The sequence below is a fragment of the Poecile atricapillus genome, chromosome 15 (genome assembly GCF_030490865.1).
Source record: "Poecile atricapillus isolate bPoeAtr1 chromosome 15, bPoeAtr1.hap1, whole genome shotgun sequence".
Taxonomy (NCBI): Eukaryota; Metazoa; Chordata; class Aves; order Passeriformes; family Paridae; genus Poecile; species Poecile atricapillus.
The window spans coordinates 5,491,287-5,517,272 of record NC_081263.1 but is presented as its reverse complement, the minus strand read 5'-3'; the positions used below and the strand labels follow the sequence as shown (position 1 = coordinate 5,517,272).

The 25,986-nt window shown below is 45.1% G+C and overlaps 1 protein-coding gene across 1 annotated transcript in view; it reads right to left on the bottom strand.

The window, feature by feature from the left end:
* NTSR1 (neurotensin receptor 1) overlaps positions 1–25,986 on the bottom strand; it is a 54,678-nt gene that overhangs the window by 5,459 nt on the left and 23,233 nt on the right. Inside the window, exons 2-3 of the mRNA XM_058850708.1 lie at positions 11,673–11,874; positions 1,668–1,758 (exon numbers count right to left, since the gene is read on the bottom strand). Of these exons, the coding sequence (XP_058706691.1) occupies positions 1,668–1,758; positions 11,673–11,874 (293 nt within the window). The remainder of the gene's footprint in view (positions 1–1,667; positions 1,759–11,672; positions 11,875–25,986) is intronic.

Genomic DNA, 25,986 nt, shown 5'->3' with positions numbered 1-25,986 from the left:
AGTTTTGTATATATATTTCCTCGGGCCAACTGAGAACAGCAGCCCTGAGCTGGTAAAGCACTTATAAACACCACAGGTCTCATTTTCAGGAAGATGTTCCTCAGAATCAGTTATCTTGGTGAAAATTGCAGACCTTTTTTCTAATCTGTATCTGACAAAAGATAAATAGAGGAATTCTGGACTACATTGCCCATCCCTCCACACACCCTCAGCGCTGCCAAGGACTGCATGGCCCATCCAGAGTTTCTTTGTGTAGTTGTGAAGAATTAATATTGGAAAAATTTCTCTTCTCCAGGGGCAAGGCACATGTGTTTATAAATGAACATGCCAAGCTGCTGCAAACTCTTGGTTAGCCACCAGACTGATAGTTCACTATCACTCTGTAAATTCAGTGTTTTCCTAAGATCACTCATGGTTTTAAAAAGAAGAAAAAAATATTATGTGAATGCAGCCACGATGCATAAATTCCCACTGACTCCAGACAGACTTCTCTACCCCTCTTGCTCAAAGCAAATGCAGTCATTACATAATTGAACAGTGCCTTAAGTGTTTTTCATATAGGAAAGCAAAGGAGAAACAAGAATTTGTCCCAGTGTGTGCCTAGAGCTCTGTTTTCATGACTGAAGATAGATTTTGGATTTTTCCATGGCTAGATCCACAGTCCCATTGAGTAGACTACTATATCTCAATTTATTATATTTTGTGTCCAGAGCTGATAGAATTTTATGTTCTGCTTTTTGGTATTTAGATTTTTTTTTTCTTTCCCTTGAAAGAAACAGCCCCAGTCTCAGGGAGAACAGGGGTATAACACCATGGCAGAAGACACAAGAGTTCATCCCTTGGCATCTCAGGCTTCCTCAGTGTGCATCCCCAGACAGCATCAGCTCATAATGACATATTTAAAAATAATAATTAGTTTGGTGGCTGCTCGGCTGAAGAACCTGGCCTGGTGCCTCAGAAAGGAGCAGGGAGTTCCTGGGGTGCCTTTGCACATCTGTTAGCAGCGCATGTGTGTTCATGCGATTATCCCGGAATTCTCTGGCAATCTGGGCACTTTCTAATCAGCAGCAACTGCTGGTATTTTATTTTGATTCACTCCCTGCAAAACCCCAGTGAATAACCTGGCCCAGGCTCAGTAAGCAGCACAGCTATTCCCCCACCTGTGTCATCTCCCCTGGCAGTGAGGAAATGTGGCCTCATGGAGCTAAATTGTGTGCTGACAGGAGCTGCTGCATCTTAGGGCTGGGATCAATATCTCTGGCACAGAGACTGAAATCCACTCTGGATGTACCAGCCCCCCTGTCCAAATGTCATTTCATCAAGGGCTGCCTGATATGAAACCCCATGGCTGCTGCCAGCAGGGGTGAGGAGGAGGAGGGGCTGATGATGACTTTTGGTTCAAGATAATGCTTCCTACACCATGTCTGGGGGATTTAGGTTAAACAAAGACTCTTAATTTGCCTGGCAAACACTGAGACATCCAAAAGGGAAAAAAAAAACCAAAACAACAAAACAGCAATTAGGAGCTTGAGACTTTAACCCCTTGGTTGGAGAGCACCTCTGTTCCCAGATCCCTGCCTCCATCTCCACACCTGTGGGTGCCCTGGCATCCCCTGAGCCCCCAGCCTGTCCTGCACGGGGGGATCTGTCCCCCTGGTGTGACTCACTCTGTCCAGTGGCTGGAGGGGACATAGCAGAACATGAGACGCCGAATGTGGTACGGGAGCCAGCAGACCACGAAGGCGATCACCACAGCACCTGCAAGGCAGGAAAAAACACCTTCACTTTGTGAGCAATTCTCCATCAGGGTGAAAAAGGGACCTGCCTGCTTGGGTTTAATTGCTGAAACTGTTTTCCTGCAGTCCCACTTGTTCTTGTGTTGCTGTAGTGCAAAGAATTAATAACCCTGAGGGACAACCAGCCTGCAAATGTCTGTAAAAACAAGAAAACAGAAGTAACAGAGAACAGCACTATGCACTGGGGCAGGGACGCTAGGAAAAACAGAAGGTAGAGATGAAGGACTGGCGATGCCTAGTTCAGACACTGGCTTAAAGGAAACTGTTTGCATCTGTGTTTCACGCCCTTGTGGCACCGGGTATCTCATCCAAAATATTCACAGACAGCTGGTGTATGTTTTTCATCCAGGTAGACAGGGAGCCAGGGCCACTCTAATTCCATTAGTTGGTTACGTGGAACCACTGGCCACAGTGCTGGGCATCATTAAACTGCTCTTTCTAATGGCAGGGCTCGTCCTTTTCTTTTACATTTGTGCCATACCTGAGATTACAACATGTTTGGGTCTGGACTTTGCCATAATAAAAATGATCAGTTAAAGGGTAAGCAGAGAAAGACATTATGGCTTTTTTTTCCTTTCCAGATTCTAAGGGATGTCAAACAATGGAAAATAAAATGCAACAACTCTGAGGCATGAAAGTGCTGTTGATAGAGTGCATTTGTCAGTCTGGATTAAAAAGTAGATTTATCAGGCAATCAAGAGAAAGATTTGTTTCCTTTTGTTGTATATGTTTCAACCTCTTTATTGAACAGCAGGATTCAAGCAGAATACTAGCAGGAAATAAAGAAATCTCAGTTAAAACGTAACACAATAAAAGGCAAGAAGAAAATAAAGACTAAATAAAAGAATTAAGTTAATTTTTGGTCCTACATTTGCTCTACAGACAACAAGAGACACATCACTCTTGTCCTTTATGTGACCTGAAAGGGGCTGGGAAGCAGCAAAGCTCTGCTCCAGGGTGAGGTACCACAAGTGCAATGTGGATTTGGCACATGGAGCCAAAGGCTGGGATTTTTTCTGCCTTGGGATTGAAAATACTCATGTAGATATGTCCCAAACCCAGATGCTGTCATCCCAAGGGACCACATCGTAGCTCAAGGAGATGTGCAGAAGATGTGTTTCCCTTGGATAATGCAGTCCAGGAGGAACAAGTCTGGCTGTGGCTGCATCTCCCCATCACTGATGCTTAGCCAAGTGGCACAGGAGAGCAGAAATGAAACAATTCCTGGTGTCCAGCTCCATGCTCACACCCTACTCCAACTCCATGAGCTCCCTCTCTCACTAAACACACAGCTGACAATGGAGAAGGTTTTATTCCATGATGGATGACAGCATCTTCCAGGAATGCCACAAAAGCCATTTATCCAATAAAGATTTAAGCAAGTGAAGGGACATGTTTTGGAAAGAAGGCTGGAGGGTCTGTTTTTATTCTCTTGTCCAAGTGAATTCATTTTTTCAAACTGTTTTTTGGCTGCTCTCTGGCCACAGTGATCACAGATGTAATTCATCACCAGACAGCCTGCAGCCCTTTGGATGCCATCAAGTGACTGGATCTGACCTGTGTCTGATCCTTCCCTGCAGAGCTTTGATGGAATTTTGATGGCAGAGCCCCTGCATGGTGTGGCACAGGAGAGGAGGGGGCATCCCCTGGGAGGCTTGGTGGGACCATGGATGCCTGCCCTGCTCCTTCACATTTCTCAGCACCCGCTTTTGGCCACCTCCAGAAATTCATTTCTCTGTGAGATGGGCCTTTGGTTTGCCCTGGATGGAGCAGTCCCCCCGTGATTCTCCAGGAGATCCCTCCCAGGGGCTGCAGGAGAAGCTCTCCAGGCTCTTCTCCTCCATCCGGCAGCCTCGGGCCAGCGGGAACGAGCCAACATCACAGCTCCAGCCCATCTGTTCTCCCAGCGCCTGCACAGGATTAGCTGGGTTTTCAGGCTGCAAAAGCAGCTTCCCAAATGGCTCCAAACACAGGTTCATTCAGGCACATCATAATTTTTGCAGAAACCTCCACACACTGGCACTCCTCAGCTGCTCACCCCTGTGTGCAGCTCTTTAGGAACGGCAGGATCCAGATTCTTTCGACAGCCAATTATAAGAATCTCACACATCTGCTTGTTAAATTTACCAACACATTAAATGGAAGTGGTTTTCTCCTGGTAAATGATCTCTGCTTCTGCTGCTCAGGCTATGCTGTGCCAAATAATATGGATCTATAGTAACAAAAACACATATCGAGAGAAGTATCTGCTTAACATCAGTAATTAAGTAATCTGTGATAATTCTGTAATATCACATGCAATCACTCCGCAATTAAAACTCTATTAAACATGTGAAGAGCACTGGAGACGCTTATGGTCTGATTTGGGAGTCCCAGCTGGGTGGCACACTGTGAAGTTCTGTGCTGCACAGATTAGGAGATCCCGACCTGAGTTTGTCACCCTTAATCCGTATGTTTTCATTTTATCATACAAGGGATCAAGCAGATTTGGGGTGGCAATCCTGCCCTCTTGGGCCATCTCCCCTGGGAGGAATATGAAACATGAGACTGTGTTAGCTTTCACTTAATACAGAATGAAAATATCCTTTTCTCCCAGATACCTGGTTCATTTTCCTGCTGTTTTGTTCTTCCCTGAGAACCTGCCTATCAAAATGGTTGAGCTGTAAAACAAATCCTGGGCAATCTGTCTGCCAAAGTGATTTTTTATTGCTGTTATGAGCTCCTAGGATGTGTTCTTCATCATCAAAAGCTTGACACGTGGGTTCCTTTGGTGGAGTAAGAAGGAGCAGGTCAGGCTGCTGGAGCTGAGCACTGCAGGGGAAGGGTTGGACTCAATGTGTGATGGGGTGACTGTCCAGGATGGTGTTTGTGAGCTTGGAGATTTCCTGCCTTTATTTTTTTGAACTAAAAATAAACCAGACACATCCCTCACTTCTAATTAATTCAATAAGGTTCTAATAGGAGCAGACCTGCTTCATAAGCTTCTGATATTTCCCATATGAAGTGCCAAACCTCAAGGCTGGGGAGTAGAAGTGGGACCCCATCAAGATGACCCCCAGTGTTGCAGGGGTGGGAGGGAATGATCCTTCTACCAAGGTATGCCCTCATTTCCCTTCTAAATCAAGCTCCCAATTAAAATGTGTATTAAACCCTGAATTATTACATCCTGTGTCTTTTTATTCTGTCTTATAACAGCTCTTTTCTCTGCCTGTTTGAACTGCATGCCAAGGAAGAAGGGGAGAGGAAGGAGGAGTGGCAGAGGACGAGCCCTGGTTTATTTTTCCCTCAGGAAGTCCTGCAGAGAGAAACATCAATTCTGACTGACGTCTTTTTCATTGTGCAGGAGACTTAAACTGTGCCAGTCTCGATCCTCAGACTAAACTGGATGTGGGAGCTATCCTGGAAGATGAATTCTGTTGGATCACAGCGGGTATTTATTTTGCCTTGTGTGGAAGCTGAGGTGGGCAGTGGCCCTGCTCCTGGACCACCTCTGGCTTGGCATGTGCGTGGGGCAAGGCACCACGAGTAAGAAGCCCAGGGTTTGGCTGGTGTGACTGAGCTCAGGAGTGATCTCAGGAGGGGATTCCAGCCCCCATCCCTCTGTGGGGCCATGTGAGGCTGGCAGTGACTCAGAGCCCCGGGACAGCCACGGGTGAGGAGCCGCAGCCGCTGACTCAGCCGGGAGCTGCAGCAGCACAGAGCGCTCAGCTGGGCTGGTGTTGTTCTGGGCTGAACACATCTGGGCTGATGTGTTCTCCTCCTCACTCCATCTCCCCCAGCCCCTCTGGAGCCACAGCCCTGCAGCCTGGGGTGGCCCTCAGCATGGGCATCCCTCTGTCCTGTCCTCCCTTCTCTCCAGGAGAGGCAGGAAAGGGACACTGCTCCCTCCTTTAACCACCTCTGCTGCTGCTAAGGCCTCCAGAGAGGCTCAGATCCATCTTCCCCTGGTAGTTTTGCCCAGAATATTTCAGCCAAATCATTTCTTTTTCTCTGCATTTGAAGGGGAGCTGAGCCACATACAGCTGTGGAGCAGCACAGTGGAATTCCTGAGCAAAGGCAGGAGCTGTTTGGGGAGGTATTGACCCCCCTGAACAAGAGCTCTCAGCCTTTTCTGTGTTTCAGACTCATCCCCAAGGCTGCCCAAGGGGTCACACACCAACTGGTCCTAAAGAAGTGTACAAAAGGTTATTGGGCTCACCTCGGAGTAATGATGATTTTTGGAGAAACAATCTTTGCATATCCCAAGCTCCTGGGCTTTTATGTTTTATTTATATATATTTATTTGGTTGATGCCGTTACAGGAGAACATCTCACCAAGTGCTGTTTGGTATGAGAGGTGGTGAAAGGTGGGCCAAGTGCAGGCACAGCTGGTACTGCCTCATTAAACCTCGAGGTGCTGTTTATATTAACATGATGTTCTACCTGACAGGCTCTTGGCAATATTTATATCAGCAGGCACCAAAGTAGGGATTGCAGGAGCTGCCAGGGTAGGTATGAGCCCAGTAAAATGAAAACTACTTATGCTGGTATTTGGGTCATAAGGCTGTGGAATAAAGGATTTCCATAAAAGTCAATAACAATCAGCAGGGACTGGGGACCACCAGCACGAACCAGGAGTACCCAGGAGAGCAAAGAAGAAACTGGGAGTAAAACTGAGCTTGGGAAACCCTCAGCTTCTTTAGACACCACTGAAAACACACAGCATTTGATGGATACAATCCCCTAATGCTTTTGAATGTGTTATTGAAAAAACTCTAAGTTCTTCTTTATTAGTGAAAGTCAGCACAGTGAATGGAAAAACCTTTTGGCATTACAAATCAACATCTTTCACTCAGACTATATTCTCCAGTCCCGATTTTTAATGACTTCAGATGACAGATTTGAAAAGAGATGTGAATTCCTGCCCCAGCTCATGCCAGTGGTTAAATCATTCCCTGGCACCAGTTTCATCCATAAGGAGCAAGGCAGAAAATACAGATTAAAGCTGGCCCAAGAACAGGCACTAGCAAGCAGCACATCACTGCTGTCCCAGTGCAAACTGGAGCCTCTTCCCAAGTTTCCTTCTGAGGTAATTATTCTTTTGGAAATTAGAGAAGAGGTTGCTTGATTCCATTTAAACTCCATTCATGCTATTTCCCCTGGGGATGTCTGGATGCTTGGAGAAGGAAGAAGAAAGGAAGAGAATTTCCTCTTTGAAAGGTAGAGAAGGGATCTCATCCTCACCAGGTTCAAGTCTGTTTCTATTTGGTGAGATCAGCTGTAACCTGAACTGGCTTCCTTGTTTCTTCTTTCCCCTCCAGTTTTGAGTTTCACATATCCTTTGTTCCTCCCAGAATGGTTTCTGCTCATCAAAGGGACCCTGGAGCTGTATTCACTGCATGCTTCTGGAGTGACTAAAGCCCTGGCCAGGCTACATGTTTAGAATCACATTAGTTAACTTTTTAAACACTCACATTGCCATGGCTTAACACCTGGAAAATCTGCTTTCAGGGCATGGCAAATCCTGGAGTTTTCTGTAGAGATGCAGCCACAAGAACCTGCAATTCCTGCAGGAATGTTGTTGCCAGGCCAAGCTGTGGTGCCAGCAAAGGGACACATCTTGGGAGAGGGGAAAAAGGAGACTCCCTGCCCCAGGAGGTGCAGCCAGCCCTGGTTTTTGCTCCTTGAGGGTGTTTATAGAGTGCCCCGATGCTGCTCCTTTTATCTCACTTGGCAGGCTGAAAAGTAAACCTACAACTACAAACATCTCTGGGAAATATATACAACTGTTAAATAGGTAATTTATCCTCCCAAATTTCAGTGTGACACTTCAGCTGTTAAAATCAGCTTCCACTCAAGCATAATGCCACAGGGGTTTTGCTGAACTCCACTTGGAGTTGCTCAGACTTTTTATTAGAGATACAAACTGCCATGAATTTTGTTCCTTTCTTGAAAAGAAATGATTCATGAACAAATAAACCTACTTTCCTTAGAATATAGGAATTATGAAATACAACTGTTTAAGGAGTTTTAGACTGGTGCTCTTCTGTGTATTGTGGTTGCAAAGTATGAGCTATTTATTATTCCTGTCTGTAGGCTGGTTATACTAAATCTCATGGCAACATTCTTCTCCTGAAATGAGTAACTCAGACTTGGAGCATTGGTGAGAAGAAATGAATGGACTCTTCAAAGTATTTGTTCAGAAGGGGAATTATTAATGCACAAATTAATGAAATACATGGATACATCATCAATTCTTGGCCTTTGTCTTGATGAAATGCAGAGGCTCCTAAATCATAATTTAAAAATTCACAGACGTTCAGTAAAAAATGAGGCTTGACTTCATCTGCTAAAAATCATTTACTGAGGCATCACCCAGCCAGCTGTGGGAGACTGAAGGATATTCTTTTAATTGGTTAAACCTCTAAGTGCTTTATAATTGCTTTCACTAAGCAGCTTCAGTAACAGAGCAAACACTACCTGGAACTGATTACATTTTAATAGGCTTAGCCAACGTCCCCTTGCAAAGCCTCTCCTTGATGTCCATCAATTTGTCTCAATGTTGTTATCAGAGCTCAGCTGTGCCATTTGATAACTCCTGCCTTCCTTCCATCCACCTGGGAGCTGATCTGACAGGCAGCCAGGAGGTGCTGAGGGCTGCTTGGAGGAGAAGGGGCTGCAGGCAGGTGTGGGTATCAGTCCATGCCACAAAACTGTCCCCTTTCCAGAAGAGATTTTGTCTGAGCAAAGCTTTCATCCTGAGCCAAGATCAAATACACCCTGATTTTTGAGCAGCAGAGAGAACTGGGGTTGTTCAGCCTGAAGAGAAGGCTGCAGGAAGAACTTGTTGATCCTTCCAGTGCCTAAAGGATCTCCAAGAGAGCTGGAGAGGAACTTGGGACAAGGGTCTGGAGTTACAGGACAAGGGGCAGTGGCTTTAAACTGAAAGAAGGAAGGCTTAGACCAGATATTAAGAAGAAATTCTCCCCTGTGAGGATGCTGAGGCCCAGAGAAGCTGCCCCATCCCTGAAAGTGTCCAAGACCAGGGTGGATGGGGCTTGGAGCAATCTGGGATGGTGGAAGGTGTCCCTGCCCATGGAAGAGGTGAAATGAGATGAGTTTTAAGGTCCTTTCCAAACCAAACCATTCCATGACTCTATGATTGTTCTGATGTGTGTGTGCATGTGAGTATTTAAGGATTATTTAGAATTTTATCAAGTAATTGCAATATCAGGCAGTGCAATCAGAGGATGTTCACAATTCTGTGAAGCATCACACAGCTTTGGGACACTCAGCATTCCAGGGCTTCAACACAGCCAAGGAATAGCAACACAAATTGGAGGTGGTTTAATGGAAGGAATTGGAAGGGTGAAGGAGGGTATGAAATCTCTTGGTGGAAGGTATTTTTAACAACAGAACTGGTTGCCCTGTTATCCTCAGAAAAAAAAGCTGAGAAGCTGCAAGTGCCTGGAGCCCTCTGAATTTGAATCCTCACACCTGGTGAACTCTGACAGCAGAGAGGGAATTACAATCAGGAATCTCATGCTTACGGACTTAATGAGGTGCTCCCAGGCAACAGGCCTGACACATTCCTTGATCCTGATCAGCCTCATTAGTTTGTACATGACCAAAGTCAGACAGAGCCAAGAAAATACACAAATGCTACCAAAAAGGAGGAAAACACTGTTGTGTTTTGAATGAGGCTGTTAGCCTGGCCACTTTTAGCTCTTAGTTCATTGTAAACAAATACTTAATCTCAGTATATTTGTAGTAAGGAAGTTTTTGCTGCTCTGATCTTATCCAACAGCCCTGCACACCATGAACCACAAAAAATTGTTTCCTAAGCACTACTTTTACAAGTTCTGAAACATTTCATCCTTCAACCCAAATCAGCCTCCTCTGTACTTCAGGCCAAAGTTCACTTTTGGAAATGGAAAATACTTTTACCCTCCATGAAGCTCTGATACTCCGCAAACAGTTTTATAAGGGGGGAACAAGTGTAATTTTTCTTTTCCCATCCTCTTCCATAAATGAGCCCTGACTCTGTTCATGATTTTGGCTGTCATGGATGCCAGGATAAATTATGTGCATCCTTGTGTATTTTTTGCTGCTTTTTCAGACAGCTCAGAGACCTGGGTTATTAAAATATAACTCACGAGGCACAGGTGACAAACGTGAGTGTGAATCAAGCACCTCCAGTAATCAAGTGTATCTGAAAAACTGAAGTGCAGCAGGATTTCACTCCCATTTGCTAGATAAAAAGAGCATTTCTGCATGGTGGAGTGAATCACAGCCAAAAGTGAGGGAGGATTTCTTTATTTGCTGGATCTTCCTCAGCACAGAAATGCAACAAACAGCTTCCCTCTCACTGCCTTCCCAGCAGGGAGGGGAGCTCAGCCCTGCTGCAGGGGTGGCCCTGAGGAGATGCCTGGAATACCTGGGCATCCTGCTCAGGGGGCCCTGTGCTGCCACATCTGACCCACTTCTGAACCAGCTCCAGACTGAAACCTTCCCTTTTGCCAAATAGCCTCAGCTTTTGCACTACACAGCAAACTCAAAAATTTGCCTGGAGAAGAAAAAGAGGAAGCAGAAGAAGATGAAAAAGAAAATTATGCTTATTGTTCAGAAAGTGAAGGGTTGTTTTTCAGTCCTCAGAGGAGATGTGGACCTGTGGGTGAGGGGTGCACTTCCTCCAGTGCTGAGGGATGCCAGATTAGATGTAGATTTAGGTTTTTCCGCTATTATTCATGAAGAGCTCTCTCTTGTTGAGGATCAAAGAGGATACAATACCAAAAAGAGAGAGAGAGAGGTGTGAGGTGGTGTAGCACGAGTGAGAAAAGGCAGCTTCTCACTTCACCGCAGCAGGCAGAAGTGTTAAAAAACAGAAAAGGATAGCAAGGAGCTATCTATCCCCTTGTAGGCTGGTGGGGAATGAAGGCTCCCTCCTCACCCACCTGTGGATAACAGCTCATTGGGGTGCAGAGACACTAAACAAACACAGCCCAACAAGATAATTGTGGGGAGTCTAATGTCCCCTGTGTTTTTCTTTCCCTTTTCTCAGTAAGCATTTCCCAGCTGGAAGCTGGGTTGGATATGGTGGCTCACCTATGGCACAGGCAAGGAGTGCTGCACGGGATGCATTCCTTGTCAAAAACAGCTGGGAAAATGTCATGGAGGCTCCCCGTGCCTCCTCTAGGGATTTCTCTCGTTGGAAATGTGGTCTGGGCCAAAGCACTTCAAATACCAAATGCCCCATCCCTGGAAGCCCAAGGAAGTCCCAGACTGGGCAGGGCTTGGAGCAACCTGGCCTAGTGGGAGGTGTCCCTGCCCATGGCAAGGGCTTGGGACCAGGTGAACTTTAAGGTCCCTGCAAACCCAAACCCTTCTAAAAACACCAGAACATCAAAAGCCTTCTGCTTACAAATTCTCCCCATCTAATGTTTAAAACCACAATGGGCACGCTTTGTTAGCTGTTTTGGGTACTATTCTTGAATAGCTTTTGCTTTATCCTCTGTAAGGTTAATTTACCAGATTCTTTGGTCTTTTCCTCAGCTTATTTAATCAAGACATCCACTATTCTGCAGTACAGCTCAATTCCTGAGTGCAGGATCTTTTATTTAGGCTCTGTCTGAACCAAAGCTCCACAGAAAAAGGGAAGTAATGAAACAATAAAAGCAAGGCTTAAATTGCTGTCGACTAAATCATTAAAACGCTGGCTTGGTTTTGCTTTTCCAGAACGAGCAGGTCTGCTTGTTAGCTCTGCACACCAACAAGCAAAGACAAAAGCAGAGGGTGTTTTGGATGAAAGTGTTTTCCCAATTTCCTCCTGTTACTCTTCAAGCTCTATTTCTTTAGCCACCTCCAGCCGGCTCCACACCGAGGGAGGGCGATACTCACGCAGGACCCTGACGCCGTGTTTCAGGGCTTGCACTCTGCTGGGCTCCATGGACATGCTGAGCATGGTCTGCTGCCCACCAATGGTGCACACCTGGTTCTCCTGGGCCGCCTGCCTGAACATCACCAGCAGCTGGTTGGCGATGATGGTGTTGAGCACGGAAATGACCACCATGGGGAACACGAAGGAGATGAAGGTGTTGACCTGCAGGGGAGAGATGGGGCACCATCAGGGATAGGATCAGCGGAGCAGGAGGTTGGGTTTTATTGCTCAAAGCAACGGAGGAACAGCCTGCAGTGGAAATCCGTCCCTCCTCTTACTCAGCTGGTTTTGAAGGTTTATTGTACAGAGGGAGAAATCAAACACTGCTGACGCAGGTTCATTCATGTTGGTCAACACCCAAAAAGGCAAAATTATTCATCTCTAATTACATTCTTTTCCCTTTTTCAGTGCAGTTCATTGCCAGAAATGTCTCGAATGAAACATGCCATTGATCTTTTCCTCTCACAACCAGCAGGATGCTGCTTAGCTTTCATCATGCATAGCGTGACTTCTAAATAACAGTGTGTTATTGTCTTTTTCTTGCATTACGAACACTCCTTGGGATCTTTTTAACTATCTTTTTTTGTCTTCTGTCTTCTCCTTGCAGAGTTAATGACAGTGTTTTGTTACCTCATAACTAAATTAAATAAACCTTGTGCCTTCAAGGATTAAAATTGATCAGAATAAACAAGTGGAAATCATAATGTTTTTACTACAAATTATTTGATTACTACAGTTTTGATAAAATTAAATGGAGGATCAAATTAACCAGTGATTGAATCAAGTAGAAGCCACAGTTCATGTCAAATGCAGGAAAGCTTTTGGGCTGTGTAGAAACCTCAGTGGAACAAAAAAAAAGAAAAAAAAAAAAAAAGAAAAAGCAAAAAGCAGCCAGGGAAACAGAGACACGTGCAGGGTTTGCCTGCACATCTGCAAGGCTGCCATGGTGGGATGGGGAGCTGCTCTGCTGAGCCCAAGAGCTCACCCTCTCTGCTGGATGGCACAGGAGGAGACTCAGCACATCACTCAGGTGAGTGTGGAACAAATCAAAAGCCCTTCCAGTTTCTAGAATTTCAAAATAATGACAAGAATTAAACCGTGCTGCAAATCGCTGTGAAAGCAATTGTATTAGAAGTGATAAAATGACAAAAAGATGAAAGTACGAAACTCAAGAGGGAATTTGCTCAGTGGGAGGGCTCCAAGGCAGGCTGGCTTCTTCCCCAGACAGTGATTTATCTTCCACCTCAGTGGTGTACGACACAGAACAACCCTGCACTCCAAGCCAAGGCCAGGTCCCCCTGCAGATTGCAAAACCCCATCTAGAGGCAGGTGCTCCATCTTCTGGGATGGAGATATCCCCTCTCCACCCACCCACCCCTGCTGGGCCATCACCACGGTGGACAAGGCTCTCTGTGCACAGTGTGGTGCAGATTCGTGGGCTCTGGAGGGATTCAGAAATGCTGGAGGAGAATGGCAATCACCCAAGCACACCCCCACGATGCTGCAGTAAAAGAAATGAGCAGCACATAAGCACAAGGGAGCAGACGCACACCAGAGGCACTTCACTTTCTCTGTCCATAAATCTGAAGCACAAAGTCCTCTTTTGGTGAGGGCAGGCACTGTCCAGGTTTTCTCTGGATAGATGAAGTCTCTGTACAATGTTGTGCTCTGGAGCTCAAGGTGTTAAACAAAAGTACCAGCTGGGTTTTGTCTCTCGCCCACACGGTGAGAACATCCTCTCCCATTTATGCTGGTAACAACAACAGAGCTCCTCTGCGCCCTGAGCGAGTTCCTACAGACACCCCACCACCAGCAGCAGCGCCTAATGGCCTCCTTTGTTAGGTATAAAGCAGTTTTCTATGCTTCTAAAAGATCTCACAGCCTCCTGTATATAAAGAAGAGTTATCCTTTGGAGTTGTCTCCACAGGCTAAGACAGATCATTAAGCAGTAAAAACCAACTATTTAACCTTTGCAATGCAGCCAGGCTGAGCTGGCGCACACAGGGGTGAAATGATTGCTCAGATTTACCAGGTCAGGCTAAGAAATGAACCCTGTAGCTCCTCACTCCAATTTCTGCGGCTCTAGCTGCAGAATGCCCTTCTTCTTCCCCACTGTTGAACAATGTCTGCACATCAGCAAAATGCAGCACTTAAATCTGGAAGTGTTTCACTCTGTCACCTGAGATTCAGGATTTATTGGTTTTCATTCTAAAATTTTGCCCCAGATGTAAATAAGACTTGCCTGACATAATTTTGCAGAACTCTAGGAGTCTTTTCCGAGCTTTCTTCAAAGCCTTGATTCATTCCATAATTGCATTGTGAAGTCTCTTAAAGAGCTTAAGAAATTGGCTGGAATAACATTGACTTTCCCTTTTAGGAATTGTTATGGTAAAAGTGGGAATATTGCATACTTTTTATCAAAGGCTATATTTAAAGATTTTTTTCCCCTGCCTTGATTTGTAGCAAAAATCTCATATAGTAAAAATAAAATAAAATAAAATAAAATAAAAAAATAAATCGATATTTTCCCCAGTAGCAGAATGTTTTAATTTGTTGAAAGAATTATGAATTATTTGCAAACACAAGGTCCCGAAGTACATAAGGGCTAGAAAAGTCAATTTTCATAAGCAAACACTTTCTATTCCCTGTTTTTCTGTCTAGCTGCTTGCTGGGAGCCCAGCACACTGTGCACATCAGTGCAGCAACACTTCATTTTCAGGTGACTTTGCACGCTGCTGGAGCTGGTGCCTGCAACAACTTCAAAGTCAATGGAAGATTTCCCACTTGCTCAAAAGAAGCTGGTCTGGGATCCCAGGACTACACATTCAAAAGGTCAGGAGCAGGAAGGCTTGTAGAGGTGTTTAATGGGATTTTTTGCAGTGTCTCCTAACATCAGTGGGCTAAAGTGGCTATAGCTGTCCATGAACACCCATGGGAGCCTTTGGAGATTTTAGAAGATCTTTACAGACTACTCTGGCCCCAGGAAGGAGGGTTTAGAGAGGGTGCAGGCTCATTTTTGACCTGAGAGTCTCAGATTTATGTTTGCTCACCATGGAAAGCACAGTCTGTGTGATGCTGGAGTTAATCCTGTGTTCAGGGCTGTTTGGGTGCACAAGCACAGGGCTCTGGCCTCATCTCTGCTCTCACCAAGTGTGGTTCATTCTGATTCTTCAAAACTGATGTGTTTGCACCAAAGTGAGCCCAGCAGAGCCCAGCACCACAATGGGCAGAATGAGCTCAGTGCAGAAGCACAAAGCTGTGCATGGAAAGGCTTAGCCCTGGCTGCTCTCTAGGCTAAAAAACCCACACAAGCACACCACAAACCCCGTGACTGTGTGCTAAATCCTCATTTAAAACAAAACAAAACAAAAAACCACCAAACAAAACAAAATCCAATATTGCAATGCTTGCCAGTGGCAGGACAGAATGAAACACTAACCCAGTTCCACGCTGCTGTCACTGCAATCCTAAATGCTGCTCAAGCACCAGGCTGGCAGCATCTGTGGGATGGGATTAATCCTCAGGACCAAATTGTGTTTTGTCTTGTCCAGAACAGCAACCTTCCCTTCCAGCACCGCCTGAGCAGTGACAGCCAGAGACACAAATCCCTCTCTGGCTGTGCTCAGCAGGACAATGACAACACAGATGTCACCTGAGGGTGAACTCCCAGCAGAAACCTCTGCTGAGACCCTGAACCTCCACAAGCACATCTGAGGTTTCACATCCATCACTTGGTGGATGCCAGGAGGTGGCAGAGACACCTCTGTGACTCAGCCAGTCCTCAGAGGTACAACACCTTCAGTGTCCCCAGGGTGGTGACAATGACCTTCCCAGCTCCAGCTTGGCCTGCAGGCCTTGGGCTCCTGCCCTGCCCCAGCACTGAGCCTTCCTGGCTCTCCAGTGATAATGTTCATCCCATTTCTCTCAGCTATCTACTGCCAGAGGTGGTTTTAATATGAGATAGGAATAATTGCAATTATGCAGGGTTTCGCAGGACACAGGAGATGGAGCAAAGCTGAGGGCAGGGCCTCATAAACTCATGAAAGATAAATGGAAATTTGTGGGAATTGAATCAAACTTCTAGAAGGGAAGATGGTGCAGCTATCAGCCTCACAGCTTAACAAAAATCAGACTTTGTGTGAGACAGAGAATTCAGCCTTGTGAATTTGCTTCTTCCTTCCAAACAAGAGTGTGGGGGAGACATGGGGGAAGGGACAGCAAAACCAAAGGACACAAAAGCAGAACCCAATTCTCAGAGTTTGTGACTCTTCCTAAATCTTTTGCATGGAAAACTGCTCCCCTGGCTCTGCTGAGCTTCCTGCTGACGTGATTCACTTTTGCCAAGCCGTCCCTCAAATTATTTGACTGTGTGGTTTCCCTGGGTTACCACTAAGAGCAGCCATCAGCTCCCTCGCAGCTGTGATGGAGAAGATGAGCACAGAACTCCACACAGGAACTCCCCAGAGGCCTTCAACAGAGTCCTGTAAATCAGAGTTTGCAAAGATTTATTCTTTTGTGCTCCAAGGTGACTGCTGGAGGAACACAGATTCGAAGGTCACGTTGGAAAAAGATGGGGTTTGGATCCCTACTAAAAGCCAAGCCTTTTTTTGTTAGATGTATCTGAAGGCAAGGAGGGTAAAATTTATGAGTGTTACACTTGTCTATGGGTCTCCTTTGCTCCCAGCAAAACTTCATCAGCTGAGCCACCTGCAGCTGACTGTTCCCACAGTCAGCACATGATTTTGGAGAGGCACAGAAAAAATGAGTGAGGTCTTAGAGAACTTAAGTGCTTAAAAATAAAAATGTTAGGCTAAAGGCTCTTCTGGAGACAGTGGCAAATTCAACACTATAAATATTTATGATAAAAACAGCCAAGAATCAGAACTACTCACAAAATTTTAATTGAAAGAGTTTTGACAAGAAAATATAAAATGTTCCAATACTGAGAGCATAAAAGACTTTTGAACACCAGTCTTGGGTTTTCCCTCATGCCTTTTTTCCAGAGAAGTAAATAAAATCCCCCAAAGCCAGTGGATCATGAAATGCTGGTCACAGCAGCAGCACAGCATGGTGCATCCCATGAAGCAGCTGGGATGCTCTGCCAGCAAGGAGCAAGGCCCCTGGAGTGGACATGGGGACCAGCTGAGATTAAGGGATAATTTTAACCCTGGGTTATGACAGGGATTTTGTGTCAGAGATTAGAGATGTTCCCTTGTAGCCTGATAAACGAGGTGACAGCAGAGACAGATCCGTGGTCTCTGTCAGCACAGCCTCTCCAGGGACTGCCAGCAGTGAGCTGGGATGCCCAGAGAGAGTTTTCTCCCTTTCTTTCCAGGGCTGTGGGAAGGACAGTTAAAATGGAGAGAAGTGTGGATGATGAGGAGCCAGTAAAACCTCATCTGTCCCCACTAAGCTTCTGTCATAGCTCATTTCCCTGTGCACACCTGGGGAATGCTGCAGCCTTCCTGTTTTCTGCTGGGGAGGATTCTCAGTGCAGACTCCTGGGGATGTACTGGGGAAATGGCTGAGAAACCCCAAAGGAGCTGAAAACTCTCTCAGGAGGAGATGTGTCCTTGCTGGCTTCCTGGAAGTGATGAGGGAGAGGACTGAGGATACAGCACATTGTTTGATTTGTTGTTTTGAGCAAATCTATTAAACCACAGAGCTACATTTTAACAATCTACCACATTCTGGTTCACCTCATTTCCAATGGAAATGGAAAGTAAATTATCCTCCCCCTGACTGTGGAGGCAGTATTGTTAGCATATGTCAATCAGGGAAGCACATTCTGCTACAACAACATTTGGCTGCCAAAAAATCTTATTTGACTAAATGTACTTTACAAAATTACTGGTTATCTCACTCAGTAGCCAGAATTAGCATTTTTTTAACCAGCCAGTGGATAATTTCAGCCCTTAATAAGCACAGTACTGCATTCCAGGATACAGCAATCTGTGCAAGACAAAGCAGGGAAGGGGAAGGTACATCGTGTTGGGATGCCAAAGGGAGCATTTGGTAGTGGCACTCGTGTTTGATGTTCACAGGATATGTCTGATGAAAAACACATCCACAGGTTTTTTTCCCTCCCACAGTAAATAAATTATCACCTAATTAACCCCACCTTTACATAGCTCTCCAGCTTTCCATGCCAAGTATCTCACGATTATCAGGTAAATGCCATTCCTTAGCTACAGCAGGGCAGGAGAGGTTAGTGTTTCTGAGTGATAGAAGAAAATAACCCCTGCTTTTGGAGCCAGCAACTGGCACAGGAAAAACATGGAAGTTGGACAGCCCAGTAATGGAATTTATCTCTTCTGGAATTTTTTGAAGGGACCAGTACTGCAAGTTATTGGCACTGGTCCTTACCTTGGATAAAGGCATCCTGGTATAGGAGCACAAACCCTGGGTAAATAGGAATATTTGGCCAAGTGCCAAAGCCTGTGTGTGTATCTGGAGCTCTACCAGCGCATTTGAGCAGGAGCTCGACCTTTACACGCTGCCAGTTTTAGCTCGGGCAGGTTTCCCTGTCACGCTTCATTTCGGGCGGCTGCTCCCTCCAGCAGCCTTGACAGCGTGGCAGGGGTGACACAGCTGTCACCCTCGGACAGAGGCTGGCTGCTGACGTGGGTGGCTGGCACTCTGTGCCCTGTGCAGACACTTTTGGAGGGTACACGAGGGCATGGTGGAATCCTGCATCCCTGCAGGGTCACCCACTGAGCTCAGCCCTGTGAAATAACCTTCCCCATTCCTCCCAAAGAGGGACAGGATGCAAATATCTGTGTAGATCCAGGATATAATATCCCATCATTAGCTTCATGAATAACCAAAGACAAGATATCAAAACCCAGCTATTATTTTCCTCTTTGAAACACCCTGAGAATTGGCCACAAAAGCCTCTGTTTGTCATGTCCCAGTATACCCTGTGAGTACACATTCCATACACGTTATCACAGGTAACAGAGCGTGGCTGTGTGAATTGTTCTGATCTCATCCCAAAGATCTCCCCTGTTCATCCCCTGGAGCTGCAGCAGCTCAGAGAGACTGAGGAGCACCTTCCCTCTGCCTCGGGGAGACCTTTTCACAAGCACTGAATATCAAGTCCAGACATTTCAAAGAAAGGTTACGATGATGTAAAATGTTGCTCCCAGTCACAGGTATCCATGTCAAAATGTGTGATCAGCTCTGAGTTACAGAGGCAAAGCCTGAAGCCAGGACACAGGACACGGGGGTGAGTGGCAGTCACAAGCAGCTAAACCTCAGGAGCTGGGGCAGTGATGAGAGTGTGAGTCTGATCTAAACACAGACATGAGCATGATATCCAGAGTTTTTCATCCAGGGGAGAAAAAAATCCCAAAGCCTGGAACACAGGCTCATCCTGTCCAATCCATTGCTCAAACTCAGCAGGATTTTTTGACCTCAGCTGGCATCACCCACAGTACCTGGAATTGGCCAAAACTCTATTTCAGACCTCTGCAGGAGCCCCACCTTCATCTCTGCCTTGGATGTGGTCTGGGAACAGGGGACTGCAGGTACTGTTGCTGAGGGGAAGAAAGAGAACAGATAAGTCTGAAGATAAATTATCAGATGGAACTGATGGATGTTCTCGAGTCACTGGGCTGGTTCCTGTCCCCATGCTGCTGCTGCCCTGCAGCCATTAGCGTCACTGAGGCTGGAGCTCAATTAGTTGCACGGCAAGGACATGTGAGCATCTGTTCCTGACACATCCACTTACTTGCTTTACTCATTGAGGGAAAACCCCTCCAAAGACAACTCAGAGGATAATGCAAAATACTTGTTCTTGAGCTCTGGCTGCTTGATGCTGTGGAGGAGTTTCAGGTTTTGTATTAGTAGATATTTATATCAGAAGAAAATCTGTGTTACTACAAGGCTTGGGGTGTCAGTGTGCACTGACTGCAGTCTGTGCTGTGGTTAGAGATCTACAAGGTGCAAGAGCCTACAGCCTGGTGCAGTGCAGGAGGACGTGGCCATGCACAGGGCAGTGATCCTCTCCTCTCCTCTCCTCTCTCTGTGCTGGCTGGATGCCTCCAGAGCTGTCTCCAGCTGGATAACACCAGCCATGAACTCTTCCAAAGGGCTTTATTTAGCTCTAGCATTGAGATCAGAAAGAGGATCTGCTTAAACTCTGTTTTCATTAGCATTTTGTGCCTGCTCCACAATAGTGATGTTTTCCTGGCTTCTCTCTGTAGATCTGTGGCCATCACAGAGAATAACCAGGCAGTGTGGATTAAGATTTTAAGAATAACCAACGTGTGCCATTTTCAAGCCTGTGTGTGGTCCCACACTGATGAACTATAACAGGAATGCAGAGCAGCTAATGATGTTGAGAGGTTGAGTTAGTCACATACTCTGCAGGAGTTAATCAGATACAGAACAGATGGAAATAAATTGCATACTGACAAAGAACATCCATCATATCTATGGCAAAAACATTCCCATTCATAAACTTCCCTCCTTGGAGAAAACATTTGTACATAAAAAAATAACATCTGATGCAGAACAACTTAAATGGGTCTCTTGCTCACGATGGGTTGGGAAAGATGTCAGAGCACTGAGTAATGGTGGCATTCCTGAGCAGGACTGGATACCTGAAGGATCATTTAACATCATTTCTCTGCATGGTTACAATGCTGTGACCTGAGCTACTTTCAGATTTTATTTATTCATTTGATATATATACATATATATAATATGGATATTATTTATAAAATTTAATAATATATGTTATTTATATATTTATATGTATTTATAACTATTTATTTATTTGTTTGTTTGATTGTTTATTTATTTATTGTAAGTAACAGCAAAAGATGTGATTCATCCATGAGTGTTTCATGTAAATCTTATTATTCCTAATTGTGTACAAGGGTAAATATTGAACTCCCTGGGGACCTCAGAGCTTTTCATTACCTCCCTAAATGGCAGAGAACTGTTCTTAAGAGAAAAATTCCTCCTTTCTTGGTCTTTGCCCACCAAACTCAGACTTCAATGACTCCGCTGATTCCACCTTCCAAAGAGAAAGAAAAACTGTGAAATTCAGGAAATCCTGGAAATAATGGACTGGAGAGTAGACAAATTGGAAGGCTCTAAGGTTTATCACTGTGCACTGGAAATGCCTTGTATATCATGGATACTCAGCTTTTAATAAAACTGAAGGAAAAATGTTTATTTAGAAAAATGGAACATTAATTGAAAAAACCCAATGTCAAAGTAAAAAAAAAAAAGCCAAAAAACAAATCACCCAAGTTCTCTCTAGGACTGAGCTTGGTGAAGATGATGAATTTGGTGCCTAGTACATCTCACTCCAGTTAATTTAAGGCCTCCTGCTGCTGATTTAAGAGGGATATGTGGAATTTTAAAAGGAAGGGTTTTGGCATAGGACAGCTGCTGCCTTCCTGTGCCTGGTAAGGGAGGACAGAAGTAGTGACAGAGCAGCAGTGATGATCCTCCATCACATCATCATTAACCCAAAAGCATCAAATCCTCCCCACTTCCTCCTTCAGGAAATCACAGAACCACAGATTACTCTGAGCTGGAAGGGACCCACAAGGATCATCGAGTCCAGCTCCTTCCTTCTTTGTTTCCTGTGGCTGGTACATTGAGCTACAAGGTAAATTAATTCAATTTACCCAATTTTGCTTGCAAACAGGAATAAAGTCAATTCATATGCTGTCAGTTTGCTGGCCTCAGCCTTGCTCCTCAGATCCATTGCACTATTTAGGGCAATATTTTTGGTTGAACAAAAACTCAGTGAATAATGCTCATGCTTTTCCCTTTGAACATGCAGGACTTTGGTATTATTTCCCCCTCACCCTCCCCAGCAGCTATGTTCTGCTGAAGGGGAAATAATACTTCAACTTCAAATGACAGATTGGAAATACGCTTTAAATAATTTACCAGTGCAATTGGATTTCAGTTCTCACTGTCTGCTGGTATTTTGGTTCCTGCTTGTTTTCGCCAAGGGGATATTGCCCATTGCCTTTCACAAGATATTTGGGTTTCTCCAGCTCTGCTGCCTGTCAGCCTCTAAATAATTTAATAAATGTTCATACAGTGCCTAATGCTTCTGACGACTGAGTAATCCTAATCCAGATTTTGCAGTTATTTTCTTGCTATCTTCTTTTGGTTCTTCTTTCCTACTGGGTTGCACAGGCTGTGGGGGCTCACATGGTGGATATTCATCCAAAGAAAATGCTCCATGGTGTTTCCTGTGGAGCAGACTGATGCTCTCTGTTGAGCGTGGCTGATGATGTCCCTGTCAAACCCTGGGAAATCAGCCTCTTTCCTGTGTTCTTGGCCACAACTGCAAGTGCTCAGCACATCTGACTCTCCTGTGTGGCTTTTGCAGCCTGGGATGCTGCAGGAGGGGCAGCCACCACAGCACAGGCTGTACATATGCCTGAGGGCACTATCACCACGTAAATAACTCACAGCAGTTGGTTTTGTGAGCCAACATCCAGCCCCTTGCTTCTCTAACCTGTGCCTGTTATTCCAATCTTTGGTTTATGATTGGGACGGCTGTTGTCATGAATGAGACTTATGCTTGGATATTTACTCACAGGCAACATCAAGAAAAATATTCAAACCCTGGTGACAGTCAATTATCCCCCAACTTTCCTTGTTCTGGCAATACTGAGTCATTTCATCCCTCATAATCAAAATGGATGTCTTTTGCCCACATGAGTATGAAGTCACTTGCAGCAACTGTTTCAGGATTCTAACTAAACACTCTGCTTTAGGGGAACAAAGCCAAAGCCACGAGCACGGGAGCAAAACAAGCAAAGATTTCTGACTGTGAGGAGCAGCAAACAGTTGAATCAAGTGGTGCTTTCTTTCTTCCCACTCTCTCTTGGTAGGTGGATCATGACAGAGAAGAGTGTGGGTCTGTTTGGCTCACGTGGTGCCTGCCAGACTCCAGTTTTACACTTGGAATGTGCAGGGGTGTGGAGCAGTCAGGTGCTGGGCTCTGCCACCCTGTCCCAGCCACATCCCTCTCTGGGGACAGGGGCTGGCTGGGCAAAGCTGCTGTGGCCCCTCTGTCCTGCCCTTTGTGAGGAAAAAACGAGGATGCAATCAGCAGCTGGCTGACAGGAGAGCAGAAACTCATTAGAGCACAGGGTAATTAATAAATGAGCTCCATTCCCCAGGATGATGCTGAAGATTTAAGATAAAGACTTTGTTATAAACCAGCCAAGGACTACAGCCTTCAGCCTGATGCATGAGGCACACACTGCAGGAGGATCCAAAGGAAAGTTAATTTAAACAAAAAACCAAAGAAATGGAAAGAACAAATCATTCTATTGAGAAACACGTTAGACCCAATTCAGAAGAATTCAAAGGATGGTTAGGTTAAACAAAAACCCAAACAAATGGGAAAAAACCACAACATTCTCCTACTGAAAAAAATACATCAGACCCAATTCTGGTTTTACATTTCTGCCAGATGAGGTGGAGGTAGAGGAAGGTAAGAGATGCTATAGTGTCTCAGAGGCAAGTAATGTCAAGACAAAAAAAAAAATGTATCTGTTGAATTACACTTCAGGATCAATTTTTCTTTTGAAGCTTTTTGTAATATTTCACATATGCTGAAAAGTCTCATTAATACAGCTGGTAAAATAACAGCTTGTCTGCTTAAAGTAATTAGTAGTTGACAATTGGGTTGAATTTTAAATCCATGAGGAGCTTTGGTTAGCACTAATAAATGTTGATTAAGGTAGCAATTAAAATCTAACAATCTCTCTGGGGGCCTGAACTTTAAAGCTGAAGTTTGGAACATACCTCAATTTACAGAGAAAATGCTACAGTTCTTCCCCAAGCTTCTTTATTAAGCTGTGGATTTTTATTTCCTTTGGTTGTTTTTTTCCCCTTTTTTTTTTGTTTTGTTTTGTTTTTGTTTTTGTTCTTTGATTTGTTTTGGTTTTTTGGTTGGTTTTTTTTTTCTTCTTCTTTTTTGTTTTTTTCCCAGTTTACACAAATTAATTGCAGCCTAAGGCAGCACTCCACAGCTTGGGCAGCCACCAGCACCTCCCCTAATTGACATAAAGGCATTGGGACAGTGGTGGCACTTAGCAGAGCGAGGTTTGAGCTTTCAGGAAATGCTGTAGGACCCTCTTGATGTTCCTATTTCCATGGCAGTCCTCCCCAGGAGGCAGTACCTGCCTGTCCCTCTCCTCATCAGGCTCTGAAGTGGGCTGGAGAGATCTCCAGCTCTCCCTCAAGAAGTTCTGCCTCTAAAACCCAACCTCTCACCGAGAAGGGAGGTCAAGCAGTGCTGGCTGTGCTCATCTCTCCTGATTCCCTCCCCTGCCGCTCCCCAAAGCATCCCACAATCAGGGTGATTGGATGAGCCACCAGGGAAAAGCTCTGAGTAGACAGAGTCTTGAGGAAGACTGAAATTATCTCTTTTTGTTGCACTTGAGCGGTGTGACCAAGGCAAATCATGAAGCATGTTTTGTTTATAGACTTTTACTGATTTCTCATCAAGGCACTATTCATGGAGGTCTCAGGTTCTTTGTGATCTAACTTAACCTGATATAATTTCAGCCACTTCCCTGTATTTTTTCTATTTTGGAAGCCAGAAAGCACATTTGTATTTCATGGAGCACCATCTTTATACTGGCCAAATCCTTTTGGTTTTTTTCACTCTTGCTGTGGGCAAGACATAAACTAAACACAAAACCAGATTTATCTTTATCACACATTAGCTCCACATCACCCATTAATTACATTGCATCCCCCAGTTTTTAAGATGAATGCCAGTGGAGGAAAAAATAGGAATACAATGTGAAATGGGAACAACTTGGTCCTCTGGTGTTCCCAGGAGTGTGTCGGTACATCTGCTCTGGTCATGCCACTTAAATCAACAGACTTGTCATTATATTGTTTTCCAGGTCTGTTCCTGCTGACTTTGGGAGCTGCTGGAATGAGCTCCTTTTCCTGCAGGGTACATGCCATGGCTGTACCACAAAAAAAGAGGAAAAAAAATAGGAAAAAACAGACCAGCAGAAAATTTGTGGACATTGTGGTCAAATGCAGGGAGGCCAGAAGGAAACTGTGTCCCTTTGACTTCCCAGGGCTCCTGCTGAGTTTGGTGGCTGATGCTTGGTCCTGCTCCTGGCCCCAGCATCCTCAGGAGATCAAACAGCCTCCATCCTAAACAGCCTCTCATTCTAGGAAGGAGCTTTAATGATCAGCATCATTTTTAGGTGCTTTCTTAGCCCAGCCTATGTGATCTGAGTGTGGCTGTTGGTATCTCCACAGAACTGCATGTTCCCAAGTACATTTCCTGGCTCCTTTCATTGTTAAGGATATTTACAGAAAAAGAAAGCTGGGAAACTGAGGATGTGAAGAGCTGGAGGAGGAAAAGGAATAAATCCAGAGGGTGGAAAAAAAGCCCATTCACTGTCAGTCAATGTGTCTATCACTTTTTTTTTCCCTTTTTTTTTCCCTTTTTTTTCTCCTGTGTTGTGAGGATGAAATACAAATGGCTCAGATAAATGTGGAAAGGGATGCAAATAAGAGCTTCATAGCCAGAGACATTCAGAGCTCTTTTTTTTCAAAGGAGGCTTAAGAACTGGATGAAATTGTGCATTTCCATTTGAGTGAGCAATTTCCATGCCTGAAGCTTTGGGACAGGTTGTTCCCTCTGCAAGATGGACACAAGCGTTGAACCAGCTGGGAACTGGAGCCACAGAGGGGCACAAAGGTGAGCAACGGTTTGGGTATCCTGGAACTGCAATTTTGGGGTTTTCAGGGTAAACAGCTGCTCTGAGAGGGTCCCCAGTGGACACAAGTCATCCTGGACATCTCCACATACAGCCTCCACATGGATCCACCAGTGCTGCAATGGGCACTCAGGGCTGCTGCAGAGACATCACCTGGGCTCTGGAAACATTACTGCATGGAAAGCCATGAGCTCCTGAGGAGAGACCACGGTGATTATTCATGCACAGGCTTTCAGACTACTTGAAAGGGCCTATTTAATATTTTTACAGTAATACTATGCACTCTGCTGCTCTTACAGTAGAATTACAGGTGTCATCCTGAGGAGGTGTTATGTGGGGGGCAGGATTTTGGAGAAAAGCCATTTTGTCAGGGAGATGAGACAAACAAGGGGCTGCAGAGAGATCTGGCACCTCCAAGGAGCTCAGAGGATCTCCTGGTTTCAGGCTGCTGCTCTGCCCCCTCACAGAGCCATGAAGATAAATCAGCAGGAAAATACTCAAATAGTGGGGACAGGATGGAAGGACACACACT